The 25756-nt window shown below is 51.5% G+C and overlaps 1 protein-coding gene across 3 annotated transcripts; it reads left to right on the forward strand.

Moving 5' to 3' along the window:
- The first annotated feature begins 863 nt into the window (after positions 1 to 863).
- Positions 864 to 25653, forward strand: KLHDC4 (kelch domain containing 4). Of its 3 annotated transcripts, none has more exons than XM_074550765.1 (12): positions 864 to 1499; positions 2470 to 2561; positions 3351 to 3429; positions 4259 to 4357; positions 6457 to 6593; positions 11042 to 11134; positions 11490 to 11649; positions 16034 to 16115; positions 18326 to 18534; positions 19614 to 20025; positions 20449 to 20571; positions 25125 to 25653. In XM_074550765.1, exons 1-12 carry the CDS (start codon positions 1401 to 1403, stop codon positions 25226 to 25228), a joined length of 1689 nt encoding a protein of 562 aa, XP_074406866.1. In that variant the 5' UTR covers positions 864 to 1400; the 3' UTR covers positions 25229 to 25653. The 3 variants fall into 3 exon arrangements, with proteins under 3 accessions (XP_074406866.1, XP_005493083.2, XP_014126760.2); XM_005493026.4 differs by lacking the exon at positions 25125 to 25653 and adding an exon at positions 20846 to 21364 and having other exon boundaries at positions 1006 to 1499; XM_014271285.3 differs by lacking the exons at positions 864 to 1499; positions 2470 to 2561; positions 3351 to 3429; positions 25125 to 25653 and adding exons at positions 4921 to 5043; positions 20846 to 21364.
- The last annotated feature ends 103 nt before the right edge of the window (positions 25654 to 25756 follow it).

A 25756-nucleotide genomic window follows, 5' to 3' on the forward strand; every position in this document is an offset into this window, starting at 1 on the left:
ATTTCTGTGTGAAATAGCACATAAATCATCATTATTCCTTCTCCACCACTGAGGGAAAAAGCAGCTGCCTGGCACTGTCTGACAGTGCCTGAACTTCTTTTGGCTCTCCAACAACTCAGGATTTGGAGAGTGGCCTGGATAAACCCCATTCCCAAAGGTCTGCAGCTGGAAATGAAAACACTTGCACAGTGCCCCAATCCCTGGGGAACTCTGCCCGTGGTTTAATTTTATTTTATTTCTGCAAAGGGCCTCCCCCAGGCCTGGCTCACGTCTCAGGTGATGAAATTACAGAACCCCAGGGTCACTGAGGTTGGAAAAGAGCTTCAGGATCATAAAATCCAATCTTTGACTGATCCCCACTTTGTCCCCCTCCCAGAGCACTGGGTGCCACATCCAGGAATTCCTGGGACACCTCCAGGGATAGGGGACCCCAAACGTCCCTGGGCAGCCCTGCCAATGTTTAACCACTCTTTCTGTGAAGAAATTCCTCCTAATCACTGAATCATGGAATATTTAGGGTTGGAAGGGAAATCATCCAGCCCAGGGCAGGGCCACCTGGAGCAGGTAGCACAGGAAAATGCCCAGGTGGGCTTGGAATGGAGATGGAGACTCCACAACTTCCCTGGGCAGCTGGGCTAGTGCTCTGCCACCCTCACGCTGAGGTGGAACTTGTGGTTTAGTTTATTATTGTTTTCCTGCCCGTGGGCACCACTGAACAGAGCCTAACTCGTCCCTCGAAACACGTCCTCGCCTCCCTCCCCTGAGGGGGGGCCATTTTGTGCGAGGGGAGGGGGCCATTTTGTGGGCTCCACGTTCTCCTCAGGGCGGGCATCAACCCCACCGTGTCCGAGCCGTGCCATGGCTGTGCCGGCCGGTGTGCGGGACTGCATGAACCCCTCTCCCCGGCCCTGCGGGGCTCCTGATGCCGGCCCGGAGCGGCCGTAGCCCGCGGAGCCCTCACAGCGCTCCCTCAGCGCCATCCGACCTCCGGGCCGGCAGAGGGCGCTGCCGCGCGGCTCAGGGAGCGGCCCCATGCCGGGGTCTTCCGGGGTATCCCGGTCCGGCGTGGTCCCGGTGTGATCCCGGGGTATTCCGGCGTGATCCCGGTGTGAGCCCGGGGTATCCCAGTGCGATCCCGGTGCAATCCCGGGGTACCCCGATGCGATCCCGACGTGATCTTGGGGTATCGCAGCCCGGCCCGGTGTGATTCCGGTGCGATCCTGGGGTATCCCGGCCCCGTCGCGCTCTGATCCCGCTGGAATCCCGGTGCGATCCTGGGGTATCTCGGTGTGATTCCTCTGTGATCTCGCCCCGGCCCCGTCCCGCTGTGATCCCGGCGTATCCCGGCCCCGTCCCGCTGTGATCCCGCTGGAATCCCGGGCTGTCGCGTCCCCGCCGTCATGGGGAAGAAGGGCAAGCGCGACAAGAAGGGGAAAGGCGCCGAGAAGACGCTGGCCAAGATGGAGAAGAAGGTGTCCCGCCGAGCCAAGAAGGAGGAGGTGACGGGCCAGGGAGGGCGCGGGGCCGCTCTGGGGCAGGGGAAGGTTGAGGGCACCGTTGGGAGCAAAGGAGCGAATCCAACGGGAATCTGGGCTGCTCAGGGAAAGTGAAGGATGCCATGGGTTGGAAAGGACCCACATGGATCATCCGGTCCGGCTTCCGGCCCAGCGGAGATACCACAACATTCCCAATGTGCCCGAGAGCTGTGTCCGAAGCTCCTTGAAGTTGGACTTCAGGGATGCCCCTGGATCCTTGGCAGTGCCCAAGGCTGGGTTGGAGCCTGCTGGGATTGTGGAAGGTGTCCCTGCCCATGGGTGAGATTTAAGGACCCTCATTCTCGGATTCCAAGCAGAATCTTGTTTAAATCCCCTCCGGTCCCTTGTGTGTGACAGCAGTCACACAGTTTAAGGCTCCTTCTTGCCTTCCATCCCCTTCATCCTTTTCTTCTGGCCCTAAAAGCAGATGAGAACCTTTGTTTCTCGCACTCCTAGAGGGGCTGCTTGTGTTTAAGCCTCAAAGCAGTGACTTTTCCCTGGTAAAAAGTGCTGTTAATGGCCTCATTCAAAGCTCCAAGGCATGGAAGGTGCCCGTGTGGAGTCTCCTGGCTGCAGGGAGAGCTGATGCCATGCTGCACAATTCCCAGGGTTTGGAACTCTCTGTTTGGAGCACACCATCAGCAAAGTGACCTGAAATGGGGTGGTAGGAGAGACCCTGGCTCAGAACCTCCCATTGCTGCAGTCCTGCCTCTGCCCTTGGCCTGTCAGCAGTTTTGGGGCCAGTTTTTGGTTTTAATTGAGTGAAGTTGAAAGGGAATAAAGATGCACGAGATTTCTCTGGATATAAAAGAGTTTCTGCTTAAATTTGGGCAGTTATTTTTCTTTTTAAATAGGGAAGCTATGGGAGTGAGTGCTGGTTTCATGTGTGCTCCTGTGCATGCCAAGCTGCTCATGTCTGACTTTTTCTTTCCAGGAGGATCTTGAAGCCCTGATAGCAGAATTCCAGAGTTTGGATGCTAAAAAGACCCAAGTAATTGAGTCATCCTGCCCACCCCCCTCACCCAGGTGAGATTGTGTGAAGCTTTGGCTGCCACTTGTAGAGCAGCTGGCAGTGCTGTTGATGTAATTTCTTTATGTGAAGTTATTTCCCATGAGTGGAAGGTATAGCTGATACCTGGAGTTATGAAACATCTGGAATACTGAGTTCATGGTTATAAAGAGACCAAAGGCCTGGTTTTGGGCATCAAAATCCACTTTTTAACCATCACATCAGCACAAAAGAGGCAAAGCAGGGTTAGATTTCAGGGCTTTGAGGGAAAATAAAAGTGAACAGGAAGTTTTGGGTTTGGATTAGAGAGCTGAAGGGAATTCAGAGGCAAAAGGATGTGTCATGAGGTGAAAACCACTTTGTTAAGTGGGGTTCAGAAACTTGGGGTGTTCAGGAGAGCAGTGACCAGCAGCAAGTGCAGAATAATGACACAGATAAATGGAGAGGAGACAGCCCAGAGTTCTGTGCCCTCATAAAAGTCATTTTTGTTCCTGCCACCCCAGCATTAAAATTCAGGAGCTCACGTCAAAGTGGGAGTTAAATCACAGAGTAACGTGTGCTCCTGAAATAGGAGAGCCTCTCAGACAGTGCCCCATTCATCTTGCTGGAAGTTTGGGAAGAAATTAATTTCTTTGGAGAAGTTTTTAGCCCTGGGGTGAACATCTCAGCAGGGTAATTTGGCAGATGATGGAGAGACCTTTGGGGCTGGAGGGCAGAGGTGCTGGTGCCTGAGTTAAAAGCTCCAAGGTTCAAGGTTTTAAGGACTTTCGCATCATTTTTATTTTTTCCATCCTCTTTTCTTTCAGGCTGAACTGCTCCTTCTGTGCTCACCCCGAGAGAGATGAGCTGATCCTTTTTGGAGGTGAATATTTCAATGGCCAAAAAGTAATGTATACTTCATTTTCTTTTCCTTTATCTCCCCCCTCCCTCCTTTTCCTGTAATTTGCATGGGTCTCATTTGAAGGGAAATTCAAGGCAGAGTCATAAAATATGTATTTGTCCCTGAATGGGAGCAAAATAGCCTTTTAATTCTGCCATGGCTCTGTCTCATGGCTGAGCAGTTGGCAGGAAGGAGACACTCTGGAACCCATTAAGGAGTCAGAGTGATTGTCTCAGCATCAATATTTCAGGGCTTCATAATTTCTCCAGACTTAATTGTAGCCATATCTGCCCCTCATTTGGGATAACTAGTGAAGAATCTCTTGCCCTTCTCAAAACAAGATATTTCTGCACCTTTGCTGCTGGCTGCCTTGGAGATGGGAGCAGCAGCAAATTACTGCACTCAGGAACACTCTTTTTCCTGAATTTCTGCAGGTTGCAAGTGGTTATTTTGCTCCTGGAGACTAAACTGCTCTGGAAAACTGGCAGGGATATTTGGCCCCCTCAGAGATACCCAGTGTGATGAGCTGAACTAATTCTGCTTTTTTTACCACCTGGAGCTGTTCTTTGCTCTGGAGTTGAGCACCTTTAACCTGAACATCTGTGTTAAGCTCCAGCTTTTTAAATCCTCATATCTCAAGCCTTCACCAAGGGTTTGGGAGGGAACATTCCAGCCCAGTGGAAGAGTTGCTGCCTCCCAGTGCAGTGCAGGAGCTGATTGTCCTCCCCTGAGCTCTGAGGAGGTTGTGCTTTGCAATCTTCTCCCCAAATCCCCTGTGCAGAGCTGAGCTGAGCTGAACTGGGCTGAGCTGCTGTTTCCCTCCCTGTCTCACAGACCTACCTGTACAATGAGCTGTACATTTACAACATCAGGAAGAACAGCTGGGCCAAGCTGGACATCCCCAACCCACCCCCGAGGCGTTGTGCTCACCAGGTAAAGCTCTGGCTGCCAGAGCAGCAGCTGGGGCTGTTCTGAGGGAGATTTGGGAGGAGGGCTTGAATTTCTGCACCTCCTGAGGGTTTCTTTGCTCTCTTTGTTCTCCTCGTTATGGGCTGCCAGTGGTGTCAGTTCAGCTTTTCTGTCCAAGGTGCTCTGGTCACTGGGTGTCCTCTGGCAGTGCTCAGTGTGGAATGAAGATTTGGGGTTGTGTCTGTTGATTTGGCAGAACTCAAGCAGAGCTAGGGGGGAGATTCTTCCTCAGAATTTTATTCTTTTGCTGTATTGTACAAGGACCAGCTCAAATCCATAATCCCAGAGGACCCTGAATTTTCAAACTGGAATTTGCCCAAAATCCATTGTTCCCTTCATGGCCACAGCCTCATCCGTGCACATCCCAGCCACTGCCCCTGCTGCCAGCAGGGAGCACTTGGGCTCTTGTGCACCTCTCTGCAGATCCAGGTCACTGGCTGCTTGTGAGGATGAGGAATTTGGGGTTGTTTACTTCATGTGAACACCTGCACAGCACAACCTGGACCAAAGACTTGTATTTTTTGCAGGTCTTTGGCCCTCACCAGCTGAGGCATTTTCTTACCTGCTGCAGCCAGTGGGTGACTGGTGCCTTCCCAAAGCTGCCATACAGGATGTGAATGTCCTTTTCCTACCCATCCCAAAGCTCCCTGGTAAGATCCAACACCCCAGTTAGGTTCATATCCCTTTGTTATAAGTGCCAGTGTTGGCTCTGAGCTGTGCATCCTTGAATTGAAAGGTTCTGCCTTGATTTTTGGGCTGCTTTGTGCTGTTTCAAGTCGAGCTTGGTTCCAGCAGCCAGCAGGTGGCTGTCGAGCTGCTCAGTCCAAAGGGAGAGCTCAGGAGCTGCAGCTGGATTACAACAACAATCAACTGAGGAGTCCTGCCTCAGCAGTGCTTCTGTCTGATAATTAATTATGATTTCACAGGGGACAGTTCAGCCTCATGAGCTGGTTTGTGTTCCTTGTGGCTTTGTGTTGAATGCATAGCTCAGAGCTAAGCAGAAGTGTGTCTGTGGCTGCTAGGTGCATGTTTTTAGGTTTATTTGTCATCCCTGGTCTCTGACACACAATCCACTGTTGGAGCTGAGGTGAGAGGAGCTATGGGCAGGTTTTGGCAGTTGCTCAAGGACAAAGGTTTGGTTTTGTCATGAATTTCAAGCCAGCTCTTGGAAAGGTCACCCACAAGTATGAGCAGGCTGTTGCATAAACCTTCCCTTGAAGCTTTGAAGCACTGGATGCCCATGGAATTCAGGCACACATCCCCTTTGTTTAGGTAACTTCATGTTCCCACAAATCCTGCCTGAAAGCACACCCTGGATTTTCTTAATTAATCATTTCATGTTTGGGCTGGTTTATGGCAGGGCATGGTCCTCTGTGGGGCTAAAAATCTTTTTTTTTTTTTTTGCTGGGAGAGACAGGCAGGGAATGAAGCCTTGTGAGGAAGGAGAGCATTATCCCAATGCTGAGCTGTGATGGGTACCCTGGAGAAAACACAAATGGAAATTTGCACAGCCACAGCATTTGCTTCTTGGGATTCCTTCCTTTTTCCTTGGTCCTAACACAGATAACTTCAGTGAAGTGGAGTCTTGCTCTTCTCCCTGCTTTTAACTGGTATCTTGCATGCCAGAGGTGTTTTGGTGCTGCTCTGTGCAAAAAAAAAAATTAAAAAAAAAAATCCCTCTCTGCCATGACACAATCAAAAAGCAGCAACAGTCTCTCCTCTTGTCCAAATGCTGCACATTTCCTTCTGTGTTTGGTGCTTTTTTGTGGTTTTCTTTCTTTAGTTTGGTTTTGAACAGAGAGAGTTGAACACTTTTTGTTGCATTAATCCCAAGATGTTTCCTAGGACACTTTGAACTTGCCCCAGGAGGTGGGAAGAGCCCACCAGGCCAGCTTTCCCTTGCTGTAGGGAAGCTGTGCTGAACACTTTAATCCAAATTCTCCTTCCCTCAGCCCCAGAGAGCTGCTGCTGTTCCCTGGGATGTGGAGCTGTGTGTTTGGCCCTGGGGGAGCTGTGTGCCTGGTTTGGAATCCTCTGTGACCCAGCTGTCCCTTGTCCTGCAGGCAGCTGTGGTGCCCACGGCTGGGGGGCAGCTCTGGATCTTTGGGGGCGAGTTTGCCTCTCCCAACGGGGAGCAGTTCTACCACTACAAAGATCTCTGGGTCCTGCACTTGGCCACCAAGACCTGGGAGCAGATCAAGTAAGTGCTGGGCCCTCATTCTTTTGCCAGGAAATTTGGATTTCTGATCCCTGAGCTCCTGGTGTTCGGTGATTCCTTGCTGTTGGCCTCATGAGGAGCTGTGCCAGTGTGATCCGAGTTTGATTCCTGGTTCAGTGCTCTGATTTCCCAGCTCTCCCTTAAATACAGAGGGTTGGAGAAGACACCCCTAGAAAGAAGTGGGAATGAGAGATGTGTTCCAAGTGTATTGAGACCAAAGCTGGTTTATTTCAATCCTGATTTTTGGGGTGTGGGTTTGGTGTTGCTTAACTGAAGGGAAGAGTATCATGAGCAGCTCTCTGTTTCCAACCCTGGCAGGTGCAGATGTCCAAAACTGCTGCTCTGTTTTCCTGGGCTCCTCCAGTGGGGGCTGTACAAGGGTCTCCCAATTTTAACACCACTGGAGAAGCCACTTTTTATCTACCCAACTTCACTCCTGGCATTTGCTGCCTTGAGATTCCTGAGGATAAACAAGCCAGGCCTGTCAAAGGAAACAGGTGCCAAAAGTTTTTGACAGGAGTGAAAGTGTAAATATTTTCAGTGGATCTGGCCCAAAGTCGTGTGTTGATGTTTCTTTAACCTTTGGCTCCTTGCTTTGGCTGCTCCTGTTTGTGTTTGCATGAGGGAGGAGTTCTAGTGACATCCAGTGGACTGAGAGGCAGGGGAGTGGATTTGGGTCTGAGTTTGGGATTGGCTTCCTCTTGGATTTTAGGATTGTCTTGTACCAGGACACAGCTTTGGCTGGGCTGGAGCTCCAGATCACCCTCAGAGTGCACTGAGAGAAGCAGCAGCTTTTGATCACTTAGGAGTGATGTTCTTCCTTAGGTGGGAGCACCAAATCTGTCCAGGTTGATCCCATTTCAACCCCTATTTACACCCTTAGGTGTTCAAAGTAGGTATTGATGCTGAATGGAAGAGAAAACCTTGCCTAACTCTGAAAACTTCCCTGTGCTGGGGAAGAGCAGCTCCATTTTCTCCTAGCACAGTGGTGCCAGGCTGCCTGACAGAGTTAAAAGTTGCTAAATTTAGCAGGATTTAGCTGTGTTTTCCTTGCATTTTGCATGCACAAAGATGATCCAAACACAGCAAATCCCAGCCCGTTAGAAGCCGTGCCAGCAGCTGACTTTGACTTAGTGCAGCCACCTTATCTTGTGTGTGTGATGCTCGAGGTTTCCTCAGTCCATGAACTGGTTGTTACCCTGCCTTGGAGCAGCAATATTTTAACCTAATTGCCTCATTCCTTCCTGGAGAGAGCATTCCCAGTCAGCTCTGTGAGTCCCAGTGCCCTCCCTCAGGGAGAGGCAGGGAGCATCCCTGGGGCTTGTGCTTGGGAATTGCCACCTCCCTGCCCTGCAGCTCCCTTCACTGACACTCTGGAGTGCTGCTGGTGCTCCCTGTAGCATTTGCTGGCATGTGCTGCTGGAAATTTCCCAGTTCCACCAGTGTCTGTTGAACTGGAGCAGTCCCTGCAGGGGAGGATGGCCCAGCACAGGGCTGGGTGTGATGGATGCCTCTCCTTGCTCACCAGGAAAATCAGCTCCTGCCCCACCAGATGCTGAAAGAAAAGGGTGTTTTGGTGTAAATCAGGTAGATGGTCAGCCCAGAAATGAGTTTGTCCTTTGGTAGATCAGGATGCAGGTGTACAACAGTGCATTGACTTTGCAGGGGGTTGGAATTGAGGATTTTGGGCTCTGTGCCAGTTGTGTTTTCCCTTCTCTGTTTCCACCTGAGTGTCCAGACATGGGGGAACAGGATCTGTGTGTGCCACTGGTGTAAAACAACACAAACCCTGAGTTCAGTTCCTCTGCAGGACAAAAGTGCTCTGTCCTCAGGTGCCCCTGTGTTGGAATGTTCTCTTCACCCCCACTTTTATTATTATTGAGCACTCCCAAGCTTCTCCTGAGCATCCTGGGGATGAAGAGGCAACTCCTGCAGCCTGTAGCCACTGGGACAAGTAATTCATGAATCTGGGGGCTGAATTCAGCTCTGATTTGTTATTACAAATCCCAGAGTAACTCCACAGGCAAAAGAAAATTCTTTATGGAGCAGCTCAGCTCAGCCTCATGCTGTACATGTGTAGAGCCAGTCCTTAGCCAGAGTTTTTCATCTATTTTTAAAAAAAATTCTGGAGAATTTACAGCTCCCTCCTACATGTCTGCCTTCTGGTGTCAACCCCATGAAAGAGAGCATTAATCACAAAGTCTGGGAAGCCATTTCCAAAATGTTTCTTGGGGACCAGGAGCACTGGAACAGGTGAAAGGGAAGAGTTTGTGTTTGGGAAAAGTTGCAGGAAGATCCTTCTGCAGTGGGAATGAGGTTCTGCATCACTGCCAGTCCTGCCTGACTGTGCCATTTGTGCCTTGGAGTTAAATCTGCATTGGTGGGAGCTTTATTAAAACACATCAATAAATAAACTTCTATTGATTTTAAACTCAGAGGAAACCTGTTTGAGAAACAAGGCACAAGATACTCTCTGAGAACAGGATTTTAGTGCTGATGTTGGGTTTAATTCATCCTCCCCTTAAAAACATGAAGAGATGATTTAAAAAGTGCCATCTTTTGGAGTAATGACACAGGAGCTTTGTTACAGCAAGAGAAAATAATGATTTCAAGTCTTGATGAAATTAATACCAGAGGTGCTGTTCTGCAGGGTGATACTAAAGATCCAGTAAATGCTTGGAAAAACCTCCTCTCTGTTAGAATAAAGAGTCCAAGCAATCAATATTAATTCAGTCTTCCCCAAATGCTGCTCTTCTGGTGGAGTTTCTCATTATCACCAGGGTGAGGTTGTCATTTTCCATGGTGAATAAGGGCCCTCATTTTCTCTCTCCACAGAAATCCAGCCCCACATTCCCAGCTCCCTGCTGCCGCTCCAGCTGTGGCCAGGGGTTGTGGCTTTAGGTTTTGCTGCTGTTTTCAGCTTTATTGATTGAGGCCCTGATTGTGCAATCACTTCCACACCTTAGGGCTGCCTGGTGGAGGAGTCTGGCTGGGCTCTGGTGCCAGCTGGGAGCTCTGGGAGACTCCTCAGTGAGGGAAAACAGGATGGGTTCATCCACGGGGGCAGAGAGCACACAGCAAACCCTCTTTGGCCTAGAGCTGGCTGTTGGAAAGTTGTTGGGGTTGTTTTTGTTGTCTTTGTGTGATGCTGGGGGTGAAGGAGGAGGAAGGAGGGTGATCCATGTTGGGTTGGTGTCCAGCTGCCCAGCTCCTCGGGAGCCTTGTGGATGGGACACATGGAGGGGCTGTTGCTTGTTCCTGGAAATGGAAGCTGCACATTTAACTGAAAGGTCAGGGAAGCTTGGGAGAGCTGAACAGGAGTGTGTGGCTGTTTTTGAGTGTGTGGGGTCATGGAGTGAGCCACAGACTCATGGAATGGGTTGGGTTGGAAGGGACCTTAAATCCCATCCCATTCCTCCCCTTCCATGGGCAGGGACACCTTCCAGCATCCCAGGCTGCTCCCAGCCCTGCCCAGCCTGGCCTGGGACCCTTCAGGGATCCAGGGGCAGCCCCAGCTGCTGTGGGCACCTGTGCCAGGAGGAATTCCTGCCCAACACCCCATCTATCCCTGCCCTGTGGGCACCTGTGCCAGGAGGAATTCCTGCCCAACACCCCATCTATCCCTGCCCTGTGGGCACCTGTGCCAGGAGGAATTCCTGCCCAACACCCCATCTATCCCTGCCCTGTGGGCACCTATGCCAGGAGGAATTCCTGCCCAACACCCCATCTATCCCTGCCCTGTGGGCACCTGTGCCAGGAGGAATTCCTGCCCAACACCCCATCTATCCCTGTCCTGTGGGCACCTGTGCCAGGAGGAATTCCTTGCCAACACCCCATCTATCCCTGCCCTGTGGGCACCTGTGCCAGGAGGAATTCCTGCCCAACACCCCATCTATCCCTGTCCTCCTTCAGTGGGATCATGCTGACAATGATGACTTGTTTTGCTGCAGTGCCTTTGTTCTTGAGGAAATCTGGGTAATTCATGAAGTGTTTTCAGTGGTTTGGAGTCATACCCAAACTGCAGGTGGATGAGTGAAGGTGGTGTTGATTTCCTGAGACTCTGAGGGAGGGGGATGGCAGAGCCAGGCTTTGTCTCTTGGTGCTTGGAGAAAACATCTCAGTTTGGAGTGTCTTCCCTGCAATTGTGAAGTGCTGTTCATTAAACTCTGCTAAAGAATCAGCTCCTGACTCATCACTGGGAAGACTCTGGGTGCTCTTAGGGTGGTTTATCTCTAGGAATAGAACTGCCTGTGCAGTCCCAAGAGTTCCTGGAAGAGCATCCATCCTGTCCTGGGGAAAAGCAGCCATGGACTGGGGCAGCCAGAGGCTGAGCTCAGCCAGCTCAGCTGCCAGTGACTGCAATAAAAATGGCCTGAGGCACCACCAGGGCAGGGGATTTTGCTGAGAAATGGAATTTCTTTGTGTTTCAGGGCACCAGGAGGGCCCTCTGGGCGAAGTGGACATCGGATGGTTGCATGCAAAAGGCAGCTGGTCATCTTTGGAGGATTCCATGAGAGTGCAAGGTGGGCTGCTGGGGTGGCTGGGAGTTTGAGTCCTCCTTAAAAAAGGCAACAAAATTTCACCAGTAACAGAAATCTGGGTGTTGATGGGAGAGTTATTCTCAGCAGGACTGGGACTGAATGGATTTTTTGTCAGAAAGACAAAGGATCTTGATTTAAAGTCTTCAGGTGTGGGAGAAATCCTTGTAGCACTGAGGCAGCCCATCCTTGTAGCCACAGCTCAGTCCAGCACTTTTGGCCTCTCAATCTTGTCAGATCCTTGTCTTGTAGAAATGGGGGCTGTGAGCAAAATGCTGTTTTATCCTGTCCTGAAATGCTGTTTTATCCTGTCCTGAGTGTCCCCATGTGCTCTCTGCAGAGATTTCATCTACTACAACGATGTGTACACCTTCAACCTGGACTCCTTCACCTGGAGCAAGCTGGCTCCTGCAGGGATGGGGCCTGCTCCAAGGTCTGGCTGTCAAATGATTCCCACCCCTGAGGGCAACATCATCATCTATGGGGGCTACTCCAAGCAGGTAGGGGACTCTCTCTGCTGCCAGGTGTTGTCCACAGGCTGGGGACCAGAACATCTTCTCATTTACATCTTCTCACTCTGCCTTTTTTCCGTGCAGTTCTGCTGATGGAGGGGCTAATCTTGGTTCAGATGATTTCTTTATTTTCCCTGCTGTTCTTATCCAACAGAAGGAATTGATGTCACTGAGGGAGGAATAAGCAACTGGGAGAAATGACATTTTTTTGGCAACTTAAAGCATTCTCAGGTATTGCTTTGTGCTTCAGCACTTGCAGGTTAAAAGCAGCAGTTGCCAGGAGACTTTTATTTTGTGCCATCAGTGGCAGAGGTGAGGGAGCAAACTCAATAAGCCAAAAAAGACTTTTGACAAGCACCAGGCTCCCCCAGCTCTGCTCCTTGCTCTGTTAATCCTGGGAATTTATACCAGAGAGCACATTCCTCAGTGAGCAGGTATCCCTGGCCATGCTGGGCAGCAGGAAGGAAGTGTTTCATTGAGCAGAAGCTCCTGCCAAAGCTTTTCATGTTGGGCATGAGGCAGAGGCCTGGATCCTGCTGCTGCCGTGGAAAGGCAGCAGGGGAGGAGGACGCCTTGTTCTTCTGAGGGGGAGAAATGAACAAAGGAGGGAAGCAGGGAGAGGAGAGAGGGGAGTTGGTGTCTCTGTATATTTAGAAGCATTTGTGCCTCCTCAGGGCCTGAGCTTTGGGCTCTGCCTCATCAGATGTGCCTTGGATTCAGCAGCAGCAACGACACAGAGCCTTCTCCACATGAAGGGCTTTGTCCCCTTCCCTTCCTGTGCTGTGCTCACTCCTGAGGGTGGGCAGGGAGCAGGAGCTGCTGCCTCTGGAGCTCTCCTGGCAGCTGCTGGGCTCCAGCTGCCCCATGGAGATGGAAAAGTCTCACATGTTTGCAGCTGGGTCTGTGCCCCTGCTGCTCTGGGTTGGTGTGAGCTGGGGAAGATGAAGGAGAAGGGATGGGGGATGCAAAGCTGCCCTCAGCCTTTGGCAGGGCACTGGGTGAGGATGGCAGCTGAGGGAGGTTCTCTGCAGCTTGGGAAACAGCTTTTCCATTAGAACAGGCACTCCATTAAACATTCCATTAAAACAAGACATTTTCCACAGATGTTAAAAATCTCCTTCCTTTCTCATGTGGAAAGCTCTGTGTGCTTCTCTCTGATGGGCCATTGCTGCCAGGCTCTGCTGTTGTAGCACAAACTGACCAAAGCTCTGAACAGAATTTTCTCTGCAGCCTTCAGCATGCTCCTGAAAATTAAATTCAGCAGGATATGGCCCCTCTAGGAGAGACCCACTTCTGTTAATGTGTGGCTATTTAATTCTCATTGTGTCTTCACTTAGAGCTGATTGTGGAGCTGAGTGTCTGGGTTTGCTTTGAAGTGCAGAAAATGTGTTTGCCTGGGATGCTCTTGGGAGAAGGTAGACATGGAGAAAACAATACTTGATTGGAGTTGGGCAGCTACAGGAGAGGACTCACTCCTTGTCTCCAGTTACAGGGGCAAACACTCCAGTCAGGGCTGCTCTGAAGACATTTTGGGGAGTCTGAAGACATTTGTACATCTGAAACCAGGCAGATATCCAAGCAAAGCACCATTCATCAAATGCAGAGTGTTCCAAGGAGAGGCAGGACTAAATCACACATGGGATGGGAAATTTTGAAGGCAAGAGGGGAGGAAAATCCTAATAGCTCTTCTTTTTGAATAGGGACATCATTTGGCTGTCACATTGCTGGAGGAGGGTGCTGCTGCTGTCCTGGGATGGGCAGGGAGCTGGGAAGGCAGGAACAGAGTTTTGGGGCCTGCTTTGATTCCCTGGGCTTGCAGAAGTGATGTGGAGAGTCTGTTCTCACTAACATGGCAGTCCAGGGCTGAATTCCTTCATGGGACCTGATTAAAAAGTCTCTTTCCTGGCTGGGGAAATAGAGGCAGAAAAGATGGAGTGACTTTGTGGGGCTCTGCAGGACCTGCAGAGCAGGGCCAGCACCTTGGTCCCCTCACAGCTTTGCTGTGGATTTTCCTGAGCAAACCAGGCTGCAAATGGTGCAAAAGGAGCTTTCCAGCCCTGGGTGTGAGTGCCTTGAGGTGCTGGTGCCTGATATTTTAGAGAGCAGGATTCTCAGCACAGTGGTGTCTCTGTTCTGTTTCAGCAGCAGCCTGGGGATGATGATGAAGACAATTTCTGCAATCCCTACAGAAGGGATGTTGTGGGTGCTGCCAGCCCTGCCCAGAACAGACCTCCCAATGCCCAGGGGAGCTCAGACCTGCTCTCCTGCTGAGCCTAAAGATGTCCTCAGCCCTTCCCTGTGCTGGGGATGGGGCTTGCTGCAGCGAGCTGCATTTTGGGCTGGCTCAAGCTCCATTGCTAGGCAACAGAGGGGCTGGAGCTGCTGCTGCTCCACCTTGCAGGTGCAGCCTACAGGCCAGGGGAGGGCTGGAGTTACACGTGGGCAGGGCTTTGGGATGCCAGGCATGGCTGGGCTGTGGGGGTTTTGTTCTTTTGGGGTTTTTTAGTGGCATTTGTCACAAAGCTGAAGTGGATTTGCTGGGAGATGTGGAAGAGCCTGAATTGTGAGGTCTGGTGGGACTGGTCCTTCTGTAGCTCTGCCTGCTGAACACTTCTGCTATTTGGATGGTTTTGAACACTGTTGATCTCCTGTCAGGCAATTTTGGAGAATCCTGATTCCACCCCTCAAGCCCTCTGTGCCTCAGTTCCTTTGCAGTCTGTCAGAGTTGAATTTTCAGCTGATGCCTGTGAAGCTCTTGCACCTCCTCACTGTCCCAGCAGGCTGCCCACTGAGGGTACCCCAGCCAGATTTTCCTGGAAAACAAACACCTGGAACTGGAAAGCACCAGGGACAAGGGGGGAGCAGGAACCTCTTGTGAGTGATGGAAGGATTTGCTCAGGGCTGACTTGTCCTGGCTGGGAGGGGATGGATCTCTCCAGCAGCTGGAAGTGTCTGTGACAACAAAAACTGACTCCCACTCCACCTCAGGGGGGTTCTCTGAGCCCAGGGAGCTTTGTCATGGCGCACTCACAGTGTGTTTACTACAGGGAGCTTTTCAGGAGAAAGGAATGTGGATTTCCCACACAGCTTGGATGGTTGGGAGCCAGCTGCTCTCTGTGTTTGCTCTCCTGCCTCTCAGGCAGTGCTGTGCTCCTCACACTTCACCTGGCTGGGGTTGAGCAGTGCCTGGAGAACACTTCCCTCTCCTCTCCCTAAGAACTGAACACCAGTCCCAGGAATTGGGATATCCCAGGGAATTGGATACCCTGCCAGCTACAGCTGTGCAGCAGGAGAGGGCTGCACCCAATTACTTTTAATCCCCTTTGACAATTTATTTCTCTTCTCTGGGTGCCAAAATTCCTGCATCCTGTGGTCTACACAGAGCTCATCTTCCTGGGGGCTGCACTGCTGGGCTGCACTGCTGGGCTGCACTGGTGGCACCCTGGGAGCAGAGTTGCTGATCCCAGGAGGAAGGGAATGGCAAGGAAGCAGTGCAGGAAGGATGGCTGGCTAATGGCATTATTAGCACAGCTCCTGGGGTGGTGTGGCACAGAGCTGCCTTGGGATGCTGCTGTTGCCATGAGCACTGGAATCCAGGGAGAGGAGCAGGGGAATCACACTGAAAATCAGGCATTTCATGGCTTCTGCTGAGCTTTCACCTTATCCTGCCTTTTGTAGGGATGGGAGTGGAGTTTCTGCTTCTGTTTGGGAGGATGAACCTGTTGCTCAGGGCTGTGCAAAGCTGCCAAGCTGCAGGGGACAGAGCTGCCACCTCTGCTCCTCCTGTGCTGGCTCAGGGGGTGACAGGGACCCTCAGCCTGGGCTGCTCACAGGGTTGGGCCACATGAGGTCACTGCACATCAGAGCTGCTCAACATCCAGGGCAGAATCCCAGAGGGCCTTGCAAGCCCTGGAAAGTTGTCATGTCCCACTGGGGGTGGGAATTCTCCTTTTACAGGAGTTAAATCAGCCCTGAGAGCAGCTGGTCCTGTCTGGGGCAGAGTGAAAGGCAGGACCTTGGCTCTTGTGCTTCCTCAGTGCTGCCCACCCTTCCTGTGTTTGCAAACCAGTTGGTTTTAGTCCCCTGTGCCAATTTATTCTGCTCTGGGTGCCAGAATTCCTGCATCCCACAGTCTCCATACATCCCCAGAAATCCATGCTGCAGCCTGAGGAGCCCTTCCTGCTGCCACAGGCAGGATTCTGACACATCCCAGGGAGAATCCCTGCTTTGATTCCCATGGTTTGGAGGTGCCTGGTGCTCCAGAGGGGCCTCTCCTTGCCCAGAGCCAGTGTTTGCATTTCCAGTTGGATCCCTCTGTGGTTTGGCCTCTGAAGCTGTTTCCTGAGCATCTCTGTGTTTCCCTTCCCTGCAGAGGATCAAGAAGGATGTGGACAAAGGCACCCTGCACACAGACATGTTCCTGCTGAAGGCTGAAGGGACAGGCAAGGAGGAAGGTGAGCTCTGCCCTGGGAATGCAAATCCTCTCCTTCCTTGGAATCACAGAATCACAGAAATTCTAGGTTGGAAGAGACCTTTAAGATCATCGAGTCCAACCCATGTTCTAACACCTCAACTAGATCATGGCACCAAGTGCCAAATAACACAGAAAAACTGGAACCAAATTCCCCTCTCAGTGATAACCTCTGTGCCCCAGTGTTGGCTCAGGAAGAGATGCAGGAAAAGAGATTTTAGTGATTTTTTTTTTCCCCCCCAGTTTGTATGTGGGAGGGAATTAAAACAACATTTCCAAATTTCTGTTTCTGGGACATTTTGATCAGCACTTTCCTGTTCACAACAGAAAATCTTTAGGATTGCAGAATTCTCCTGTTGTGGGGTATTCCTGGGTGGGTGCCAGGGACCTGCTGAAGAAAGGAGAGAAAACCCAATGGGAGACTCATGGATTGAGATAAGGACAGGGACAATCACTCAGCTCCTTCCTGCTCCAGGCTGGGCCCATTCCATGGGGGAACAGGTTGATCCATGGTGGCTCTTTGGAATAGGAATTCCATCATCTTCCTTAGGAGATTTCCTCCTTGACTCAGGCAGTGCGACAATTTTCTTGGAGCTGAATTTCTAAAATGTTAAAATTGTGATTGATTTCTCCAAACCTGACTGTGTGGGATGGGGTTTGGGGAGGAGGCTTGGTCACCAGCACTGTCTGGACTCCGGGCCCTGTTTACATTATTCCTGTTTATGGTTTTATCTTGCTGGGATTGCAGTTCCTTCAGCAGCACAGGGCCTGGCACTGCTGCTCCCAGTCTGCATTTCAGGGATTTGCTCTGAAGTCAGAGTAGAAGGGATTGGAGAAAAGCAGAGGGATAGAGCACAGGTCTTGTCCTGCTGCTGAGCCCTCTTTTAAAGCCTGGCTGGGGCTTTTTGGGATGATCTGTGTTTATTTTGGGGGGTAAGGCAGCAGTGCAGGGTGGCAGAAGAGGTTGAGAGAACTGATAGAAGGTGGGAAGGCTCCATGGAATAACTGAGGGATGTTTTTTGGTGCTTGAAGGCTGCATCTGATCAGGCCTTGGCTGAATTCACCCTCCAGTAAAGGTGCAGCGCTTTCAAGAGTCTCCTTGGTCCAGAAATTTCTGGAAAATCCTGAAGGTGCCATGACAATATCCAAAACAGGGCATGGAATTGATGCCTCAGGTTTTGGCTTTTCTATTTTTCCCATTCTGTGCTGCTTTAGTGTGTGGGTCTGGGTTCACATCAGGGGATGCTGAGCTCTGTGCACAGAGCAGGGACACAAAACAATTCCTGCTCCAGCTGGGCACCAAGGACAAATGATCCCAATCTCAGCCCAGGAGCACAAACCCCGTGGGCTGGAGAGAGAAAAACAAGCAGGGTGGGACTGCCTGGGCTAAAGCTGGAATGGGACAATGAACTGCAAGGTGCAAATGGAGCAGAACTGATCCCAGGGAGAGACCCCGGCAGCGCTCGTGCATTTTGGGGCCATTTTGGTTCATCCTGGGTTCATTTTGGGACCATTTGGGTTCATCCTGGGTTCATTTTGGGACCATTTGGGTTCATCCTGCGTTCATTTTGGGGCCATTTTGGTTCATCTTGGGTTCATTTTGGGGCCATTTTGGTTCATCTTGGGTTCAGTTTGGGACCATTTTGGTTCATTTTGGGTTCATTTTGGGACCATTTTGGTTCACCTTGGGTTCATTTTGGGACCATTTTGGTTCACATTGGGTTCATTTTGGGGCCATTTTGGTTCATTTTGGGACTATTTTGGTTCATCCTGGGTGCATTTTGGGGCCATTTTGGTTCATCTTGGGTTCATTTTGGGACCATTTGGGTTCATTTTGGGGCCATTTTGGTTCATCCTGGGTTCATTTTGGGGCCATTTTGGTTCACCTTGGGTTCATTTTGGAGCCATTTTGGTTCATCTTGGGTTCATTTTGGGGCCATTTTGGTTCATCCTGGGTTCATTTTGGGACCATTTAGGTTCACCTTGGGTGCAGCCCCGGCTGGGCTCTTGTGCTGCCCAGGGTGGATCCATTGAGGAGATCCTTTTCATAAATCCCTCCTTTATTCTGTAGCTCTGTTCCAGCTCAGCCTTCCCATGGCATCAGAATTCCTTGCTGGAGCTCTGAGAGCTTGTTCTACACAAACCAGGCAGGATTCTCCTGTGCTGCTGCTGCCATTTGTTCTCTCCCTGCAGACAGGTGGAGCTGGAGTCGGCTCAGCCCCTCGGGAGTGAAGCCCAGCCCCAGGTCTGGCTTTGCTGTGGCTGCTGCTCCCAACAACCGCTGCCTCCTGTTTGGGGGGGTGCAGGATGAGGAGGAGGAGGAGAGCATCGAGGGGGATTTCTTCAATGACATTTATTTCTATGACATCGGGAAGAACCGCTGGTTCCCTGCACAGCTCAAGGTCTGGGTTAAAGAATTCACTCATTTCATCACCTGGCACATCCCTTATGGCTGGTTGGGCCTCTTTGAGGTTTCACAGATTGTCTGGGTGGGAAGGGACCCTGAAGATTCTCTCATTGCACCCCTGCCATGGGCAGGGACACCTTCCATGAGCCCAGGTTGCTCCAAGCTGGCCTTGGACATTTCCAGAGATGGAGCCAGGATTTTTCTCTGTTTAAAGGAATCCTGTGTTTCTGGTAGCTCAGGATGCACCTGAGCAATCCCTCTCCTCCAGGAATCATGCTGCCCCATTATTGTGAAATGCAGAATGAAGCAGAGCAGCTTGAAAACATATTTCTGGTGTTTTGCTGAAAGCCCTCTCCAGGCCAGATGAGTCTGACATGAGCAGAGTTCACTCACAGCTGCTGTGAAAAGATTTTGGGATCAAACCCTTCCCTTTTCTCCCCAGTGCTGATGAGCTACCAGAAGAGATGAAATATTAACCTTGGCTCCAAGAGCCTCAGAGCTCAGCTCAGCTCTTTGATTGTGTTTGAACCACTCTCACAGGCCAAGGGAGGTGCAAACCTGGTTCAGCTTCTCCTTCCCCCTGCCCCTTCCTGGCTTTGTTCTCCAAATGGAGAAGTCAATCCCATAATAACAGGCAAACAGCCACTCAGCTGCTTGCTTCAGCCCTCCCAAACTGATTGTTTTCCAGCCCTTTCAGAGAGTTCTTCCAAGACCTGGAGTGCTGCCTGGTAATGGGCTGTAATTTAGCACCCAGCAATTGTTGTGATTTCAGGAAATCGTGGGGTACTTTCCCTTGTCACTGAACAGTGGCCTTTGTGTGTTTGTGGCACCTGGGAGCAGGAGAGCTGCTCCTCCCTTAACAGAGGGAGCAATTCCACACCCTGGATTCTCCAGGATCTTCACTGTTCCTTGTTGTAGGCTGGGAGAAGCTCATGCTGTAGGAGGAACTGCACTGATCACTTGAGACTTTCAATTGTGGTGAAAAAAGGAACAGTTCCTTCCCTCCGTGCTGTGTGTATGAACTGCTGGTAGCTGCATGCAATCCCACAAAATCTCCTCCATTCCTGTTCTCAGGGCCCCAGGTCAGAGAGGAGGAAGCGCAGGCGGGGCAGACAGGCTGAGGCTGAGGCTGCCGGAGGGGAGGAGCTGCAGCTGCCGCCTCCCCAGGGCCCCCTGGAGATCGTCAAGGAGGTGGTGGCAGAGGATGGCACCGTCATGACCATCAAGCAGGTGATCCCTGCAGCTGCAGAAGACAGGTCTGGCTCAGAGGAAGAGGAGGAAGAGGAAGAGGAGGAAGGTGGAGCCCCGGGCCAGCCCGTGGAGCCGTGCCCGCGCTCCAGTGCCATGGTGGCAGTGAAGCACGGGGTGCTCTACGTGTACGGGGGCATGTTTGAGGTGGGCGACCGCCAGGTGACCCTCAGTGACCTGCACAGCATCGACCTGCACAGGATGGAGCAGTGGAAGGTGCTGCTGGAGATGGATCCAAGTAAGCTCTGTGCTGGGAGCTCTCCCTGTGCCTTCAGGGCAGCAACACTGCGGGAGAAAACAGCTCTGGGGCTTCCTCAGGGCTGGTGGAAAACCTTGGAGTGGAGGTTTTCCCTGGATGGGAAAGAGTGGCTTACTGTGTGGGCCAGAGCTTTGGGGTCACTGTACAGTCAGCTCTGCCCTGTGGAAATCCAAGAGCTGTAAACAGAGCTGTGGTGGCATGGGCCATTCTGGGAATCCTGCTGTGCCAGCCTTGTCCACTCCTCCAGGGAGCAGGGATGCCCCTGCCTGTCCCCAGTGTCTCAGGGCAGGGGTCCTGCAGGGCATGTGGGCATTACCTGGGGTTAGCTCTTCGTGCCTTGGTTATCTCTTTAGACCTTAATTCTCTTTCTGTGCCTCTCCTCTCTTCCCTTTCTCATCCAAGAAACCCAGGAATGGCTGGAGGAGTCAGAGTCAGATGAAGAGGAGGATGATGATGTGGAAGGTGCAGAGGGAGGGGAGGAAGAAGAAGAGGAGAGTTCTGAAGAGGAGAGTGAAGATGAGGAAGGTAATTACTAACCTTGGGTAGAATGCTGTCTCCATACTACCCTAAAGTGGGGTTTAGTGCAGTGCCTGGTTCTGTGGGAGCCTGAAGGTCTCCCTGGCATCCAGGTGAGTCTCCAGCAGAAGCAGCTTTCCTAACACTTTACTCTTGGAATAAAAGAGGAATTTTCCTGCTTGCTGCTGGTAGATTTTCAGGCTGTTACCTTGAGCCCCACATGGCCTGGCTGCTGTGGCCCTGGTGAGCTGGGTGTGACCTGTGTGTGCCTCTCTTTGCCCAGGGGAGCAGCAGCACCCAGCAGTGCAGCCTGGGGAGGCCCAGGCCCAGTACTTGGCCAGGACAGAGCAGTACTGGCTGGGGCTGGCCCGCAGCCACATGGGCCCCGAGGCCAAGGACAAGAAGGTGCTCAAGGTGGCTCATGCCATGGCCAAGACTTTCTATGAAGATCCCATCCACACGTCCTGAGGCTGCTCCAGGAGTGAAGGAACGTGCTGGGAGCAGTGGCCAGCCCTGCTGAGCTCAGCCCCGTGTCCATCCTGGCTCAGCTCTGGGCTGACCATCCTGGATGGATGCTCTGGATCTGCTGGAACTCCTGGGAATGCTCTGGGAGGCTCCTGAGGAACAGGATTGCTGTCCAAGCACTTGTTCTGGGCTGCACAACACTGACTCTGTTGTTCCAAAGTTGTCTGGGGTATGTCTGGACAAACTGTGCACATGACAATGGTTCACTGGTCCCAGATTCCTCAGTGGGGCCAGGACGTGTCTCCAGGTGTTCCTACAATAAACTCACTTGGTTATATCACCTTGTTTTGCTCAGTAAATCCCATCCCAGCTTGTGTTCTTGTTTTCCTCCTGGTGTGGAAGAGGGATTGCAGTTCCTGTTGTGACACCTGCAGGCAGTGTAAAGTGCACCAGCAGCTCTGAGATGGCTGCAAAAACCTGGGAATCCTTCCCTGCCTTACGTGTGAGATGCACTCACAGAAACCTCTTCCTTTTCCATGTTCACCATAGTTTTGCCTTTGTGAAATGTCCCAGTTCAGTTTTTCCCCCTGTTGGCCCAGCTGTCCTGCAGGTGGCCTCCTGATGGCCAGTGAAATGTCCACCTGCAGATCTCACTGAGGCCAGGGCTGCTCCAAGGCTTTGTTTTTCAGCCCCTCTCCTCAAGGCATCCCTTCCTTCCCAGCAGAGCAGTGCTGTGTCCCTGGGGACAGCAGATGGGATCCAAGTGGTGCTGCAGCAGCCCAGCGATGCCTGGAGGTGCCACCAGGGCTGGCTGGCCTTGTGCAGGGAATTCCAGGTGCCCTGGGTATTGCTGTGGCAGGGCCATCCCCAGGGATGCAGCTCCAGAGAGCAGGGCTGGGATCTGCTGCGCTCATTAGGACAGAAGGAAGATGAAATAGAGCTGCCAGGGAGCTTTAATTGGTGAGATAAAAACATGGCTGGCAGGGAGGGACCTTCCCCACGAAATAACAGGTGAGAGGTGGAAACAAACCATTTATTGATAACCTGGGAGAGGAGAAAATGGAGCATTTATTGATGATCTGGGAGAGGAGAAAGCATTTCTTGTTAATCCAGGAAGGAATCTCTTGCCTTGCTCAGTCACTCACCCTGTTGTCCTCTCACCTGGGTGCGTTCACATCTTTCTGTGCAGAGTTTTGGGGGATTTGCCTCTCCCTGGGAGGGTGGGCAGGCCCTGGCACAGGTGCCCAGAGCAGCTGTGGCTGCCCCTGGATCCCTGGCAATGCCCAAGGCTGGGTGGACAGGGCTTGGAGCACCCTGGGATAGTGGAAGGTGTCCATGGCAGGGGTGGGACAGGATGAGCTTTAAGATCCCTTCCAACCCAACCCATTCCATGATTCGATGATCCCACAACTGCTGCAGTCATTCAGGAGCTGTGCAAGGAGCTGAGCTGTTCCTGAAGCAGGAAAAGCAGTCAGGACTCTGTTCCCTGCAAAGGCCTCACCCCAGCTCAGGAGATCCCATCCCAGCCCTGCTCTGTCCTGCCTCAGCACAGCCCTCTGGAGCCACCCTGTCTGTGTGACAGCTTCCAAAAATCCCTGCTTTCCGTGCTCCCTGCACTCGCCAAAGCTGCCGAGTGTAATTAGTCCTTAGGTCTCAATTAAGCCCTCCGCCGTGGGTCCCACCCTGTTTGTGCCGTCGCTCCTCCCTCTCTGATGCAGTCTGGCTGTTTTCCTGGCAGGGATGCTGCCACGGCTCGGCAGCTCTGGAGGCTGGGGCTCTGGGGACTGCTGGAATCTGGGTCTTGGGTACAACCACCCAGACACCAGATGGGCTGGGAGCAGCTGACGTGGCACAGGGGGTTTGTCTTCCTTCCTTCCTTCCTTCCTTTTCCTTCCTTTTCCTTCCTTCCTTTTCCTTCCTTCCTTTTCCTTCCTTCCTTTTCCTTCCTTCCTTTTCCTTCCTTCCTTTTCCTTCCTTCCTTTTCCTTCCTTCCGCCACTTCCTTCCGCCACTTCCTTCCGCCACTTACTTCCTTCCGCCACTTCCTTCCGCCACTTCCTTCCTTCCTTCCTTCCTTCCTTCCTTCCTTCCTTCCTTCCTTCCTTCCTTCCTTCCTTCCTTCCTTCCTTCCTTCCTTCCTTCCTTCCTTCCTTCCTTCCTTCCTTCCTTCCTTCCTTCCTTCCTTCCTTCCTTCCTTCCTTCCTTCCTTCCTTCCTTCCTTCCTTCCTTCCTTCCTTCCTTCCTTCCTTCCTTCCTTCCTTCCTTCCTTCCTTCCTTCCTTCCTTCCTTCCTTCCTTCCTTCCTTCCTTCCTTCCTTCCTTCCTTCCTTCCTTCCTTCCTTCCTTCCTTCCTTCCATGCTGGAGCAGCCCCTCTCACACAGGTGGGATCCAAATCTCCCTTCCCAAATTCCCCCTTCCCCATTGCTCTGCTGTGCCAGCCCCTCTTCGTGCTGGCAGAACATAAAAATTCCAGTGCAGCCTTAAAAAATGATCCAAACCTTCAACTGACCAAGTGCAGCTGCCAGCCTGGACATAAAGCAGCAGGGCTGGATCATTTCCATGGATTTATGGCCCACCTTGATGGGCATTTTAATGGGCCTTGGGCAGATCTGCAGGAGCCAGGCTCATAAGACAGGCAAATACACTGAATTACCTCTCTCTCTGGGCTACTTCTCAGCAATATTTCTGGCCTTGGGCAAATGTGAAAAGCCCAGGACTGAGACAAATTGCTCAACTCCCCGGGATTAAGAAAGGAATCATTATTTTGGACCGTGTGGGTTGGGAGCCAATTAATATTAGTCTGTGGCTGTCTTTCCTCCTGAGCAAACCTCAGCTTGACTGAGTGCAACAGAGAGCTGAAAAATCCTGTGCTGGTCCAGGGGCAAGAGCAGGAATAACTGGGCAGGCAGCAGTGGGAAAAATCCAGTCAGGAAACCAGCAGTGCTTTTATTTGATGGATAACAAGAGGCATTCTGGTGCTGTTTTACAGATATCTAAATATCTGTGTCTGCAGGGCTGTGTTTAACCTGCTCCTTTGTGTCTTGCACTCGAATGCACAAAAAAAAAAAAAAAGTCCTCAAGAGTCTTTCCAAAGAGTAGAAGCAGAATTCCAAATCCCAGGGGTGAATTCCCAAGGCTGCAATCCCAATGTGGGTTTTTTTGGTTCATTTCAAGTGTGCAACAAGCCTTGAAGAGGGGAAAAAAAATTATGACTAAGGACCCAAAAGGAAAATCCAAAACAACACAAAAAAAGGAAGAGGTGGGAAGATGATGGACAGTTACTGTGGAAAATGGAATTTCAAAATTATCCTTTCCCCTGTCCACCCATAGCCCTGTGCCTGGAAAGGGAAAGGAAGGAGAAGAGGAAGCAAAACTGCGACAGGAGGGAATCAGACCATGTAAGGAAAAGAACTGAATTTAACTGGCACATGCTCTAATCCTTAGTTTATTTCTGGTTAAAAATATAGCAATCCAGTGCAGTGTAATAAGAAATCTGCTGAAAAGGTAGCAGAGAAACAGCTAAAACAGAAGCAAAGCAAAGCTGAGTCCACGAGTCCGGGCTGGATCCAACAACTCTGGACGTGAATGTCGGGGAGGGCTTTTCCCTCCTTCCCCACCCCCAAAATCTCCTGGGAGGGTCTCACCCCCCTCGGGAGCTGCCGCCCTCCTGCGCCCTTCTCCTGCAGCAGCCGCAGGGGGGGATGAGGGGCGGGTTTGGTCCCTGGCCCTGCCAAATCCCAAAGGAGCCTCGGGGAGCACCGAGGGCAGGGCGGGGAGCGCTGCGAGCGCCGCTGCCCCGGGCTGGAGCTGAGAGCGCGCTGTGTCATCGGCACCACGACAGCTCAGAACGGGGATACGCATCTTTAATGAGTATGCAGGTTATCCGTGGGGACAGGGAGGGGACAAAAATCAAGGCAGGCATAGTACAAAGATGGTAGAAACGAACAAATTAAGTGACATAGAAAAAAAAAAAAAAAGAAAGAAAATACATCCTTAGAGGCTGCCATTGCCAATGATGTTTGGTTTGATTTTCTTTTTTTTTTCTTTTTTTTTCTTCTTTTTTTTTTCTTTTTTTTTCTTTTTTTTTTTTTAATACAGGGACATGTTGGAAGCTGGAATATACATCCTGCATTACAAAGTGCAAAATACTACATGCTCAGAGCCCAAGCATGATGTCTGAAACAGTCCACAGCAAGATGTAAGAGACAAACCCACCACCCTCTCCCTCCTCTCTGGGACATGCTCCAGGTGCTCCTCCCCAGGTGCCTTTGAGAAACAGTTGGATTTTTGCTTGGTTTTGTTTTATTGTCATCCTCAGTGGATTGGAATTGAGCCCTCTGTCCCCTGTCCCTCCCCACCCTGCTCCCTGTGCACGTTTTTTGGGATGGGCTGGATGCTCCTCACCAGCACAGCACCATCAGCCGCTCCATCCGTGCTGCTGGAGGTGCCTCCAAGGGGTTTTTGGGGGGGATTTTTAGCCAGGAGAAATTGGCTGTGAATTAAAAGTAGCTCTGGGTGGTTTTCCTGCCTTGCCATGGGTGAGGAGCAGCCTGGGGAGGAGGAGTGAAGGCAGGAGGGTGCTGGGGCTGCTGCTCACACCTCGTGTTCCCTATTACCCCTGCCCCGAGGAATTCTGCAAAAAGCCAATTTTTGTTTTAAAAACAAGGGGCCTGTTCTGCCATTTTCTTATCCAGCCAGGGTTCATTCCTTCCCTGTGCTCCTTCTCTCCT

This window comes from Zonotrichia albicollis, chromosome 13 (assembly GCF_047830755.1).
Source record: "Zonotrichia albicollis isolate bZonAlb1 chromosome 13, bZonAlb1.hap1, whole genome shotgun sequence".
Taxonomy (NCBI): Eukaryota; Metazoa; Chordata; class Aves; order Passeriformes; family Passerellidae; genus Zonotrichia; species Zonotrichia albicollis.

Coding starts and splice junctions, on each gene's coding strand:
- KLHDC4 (XM_005493026.4), top strand. CDS start 1,401: ATGGGGAAGAAGGGCAAGCGCGACAAGAAGGGGAAAGGCGCCGAGAAG. Junction 16,116..18,325: donor AGGGACAGGCAAGGAGGAAG/GTGAGCTCTGCC, acceptor CTCTCCCTGCAG/ACAGGTGGAGCTGGAGTCGG. Junction 20,026..20,448: donor GCTGCTGGAGATGGATCCAA/GTAAGCTCTGTG, acceptor TTCTCATCCAAG/AAACCCAGGAATGGCTGGAG.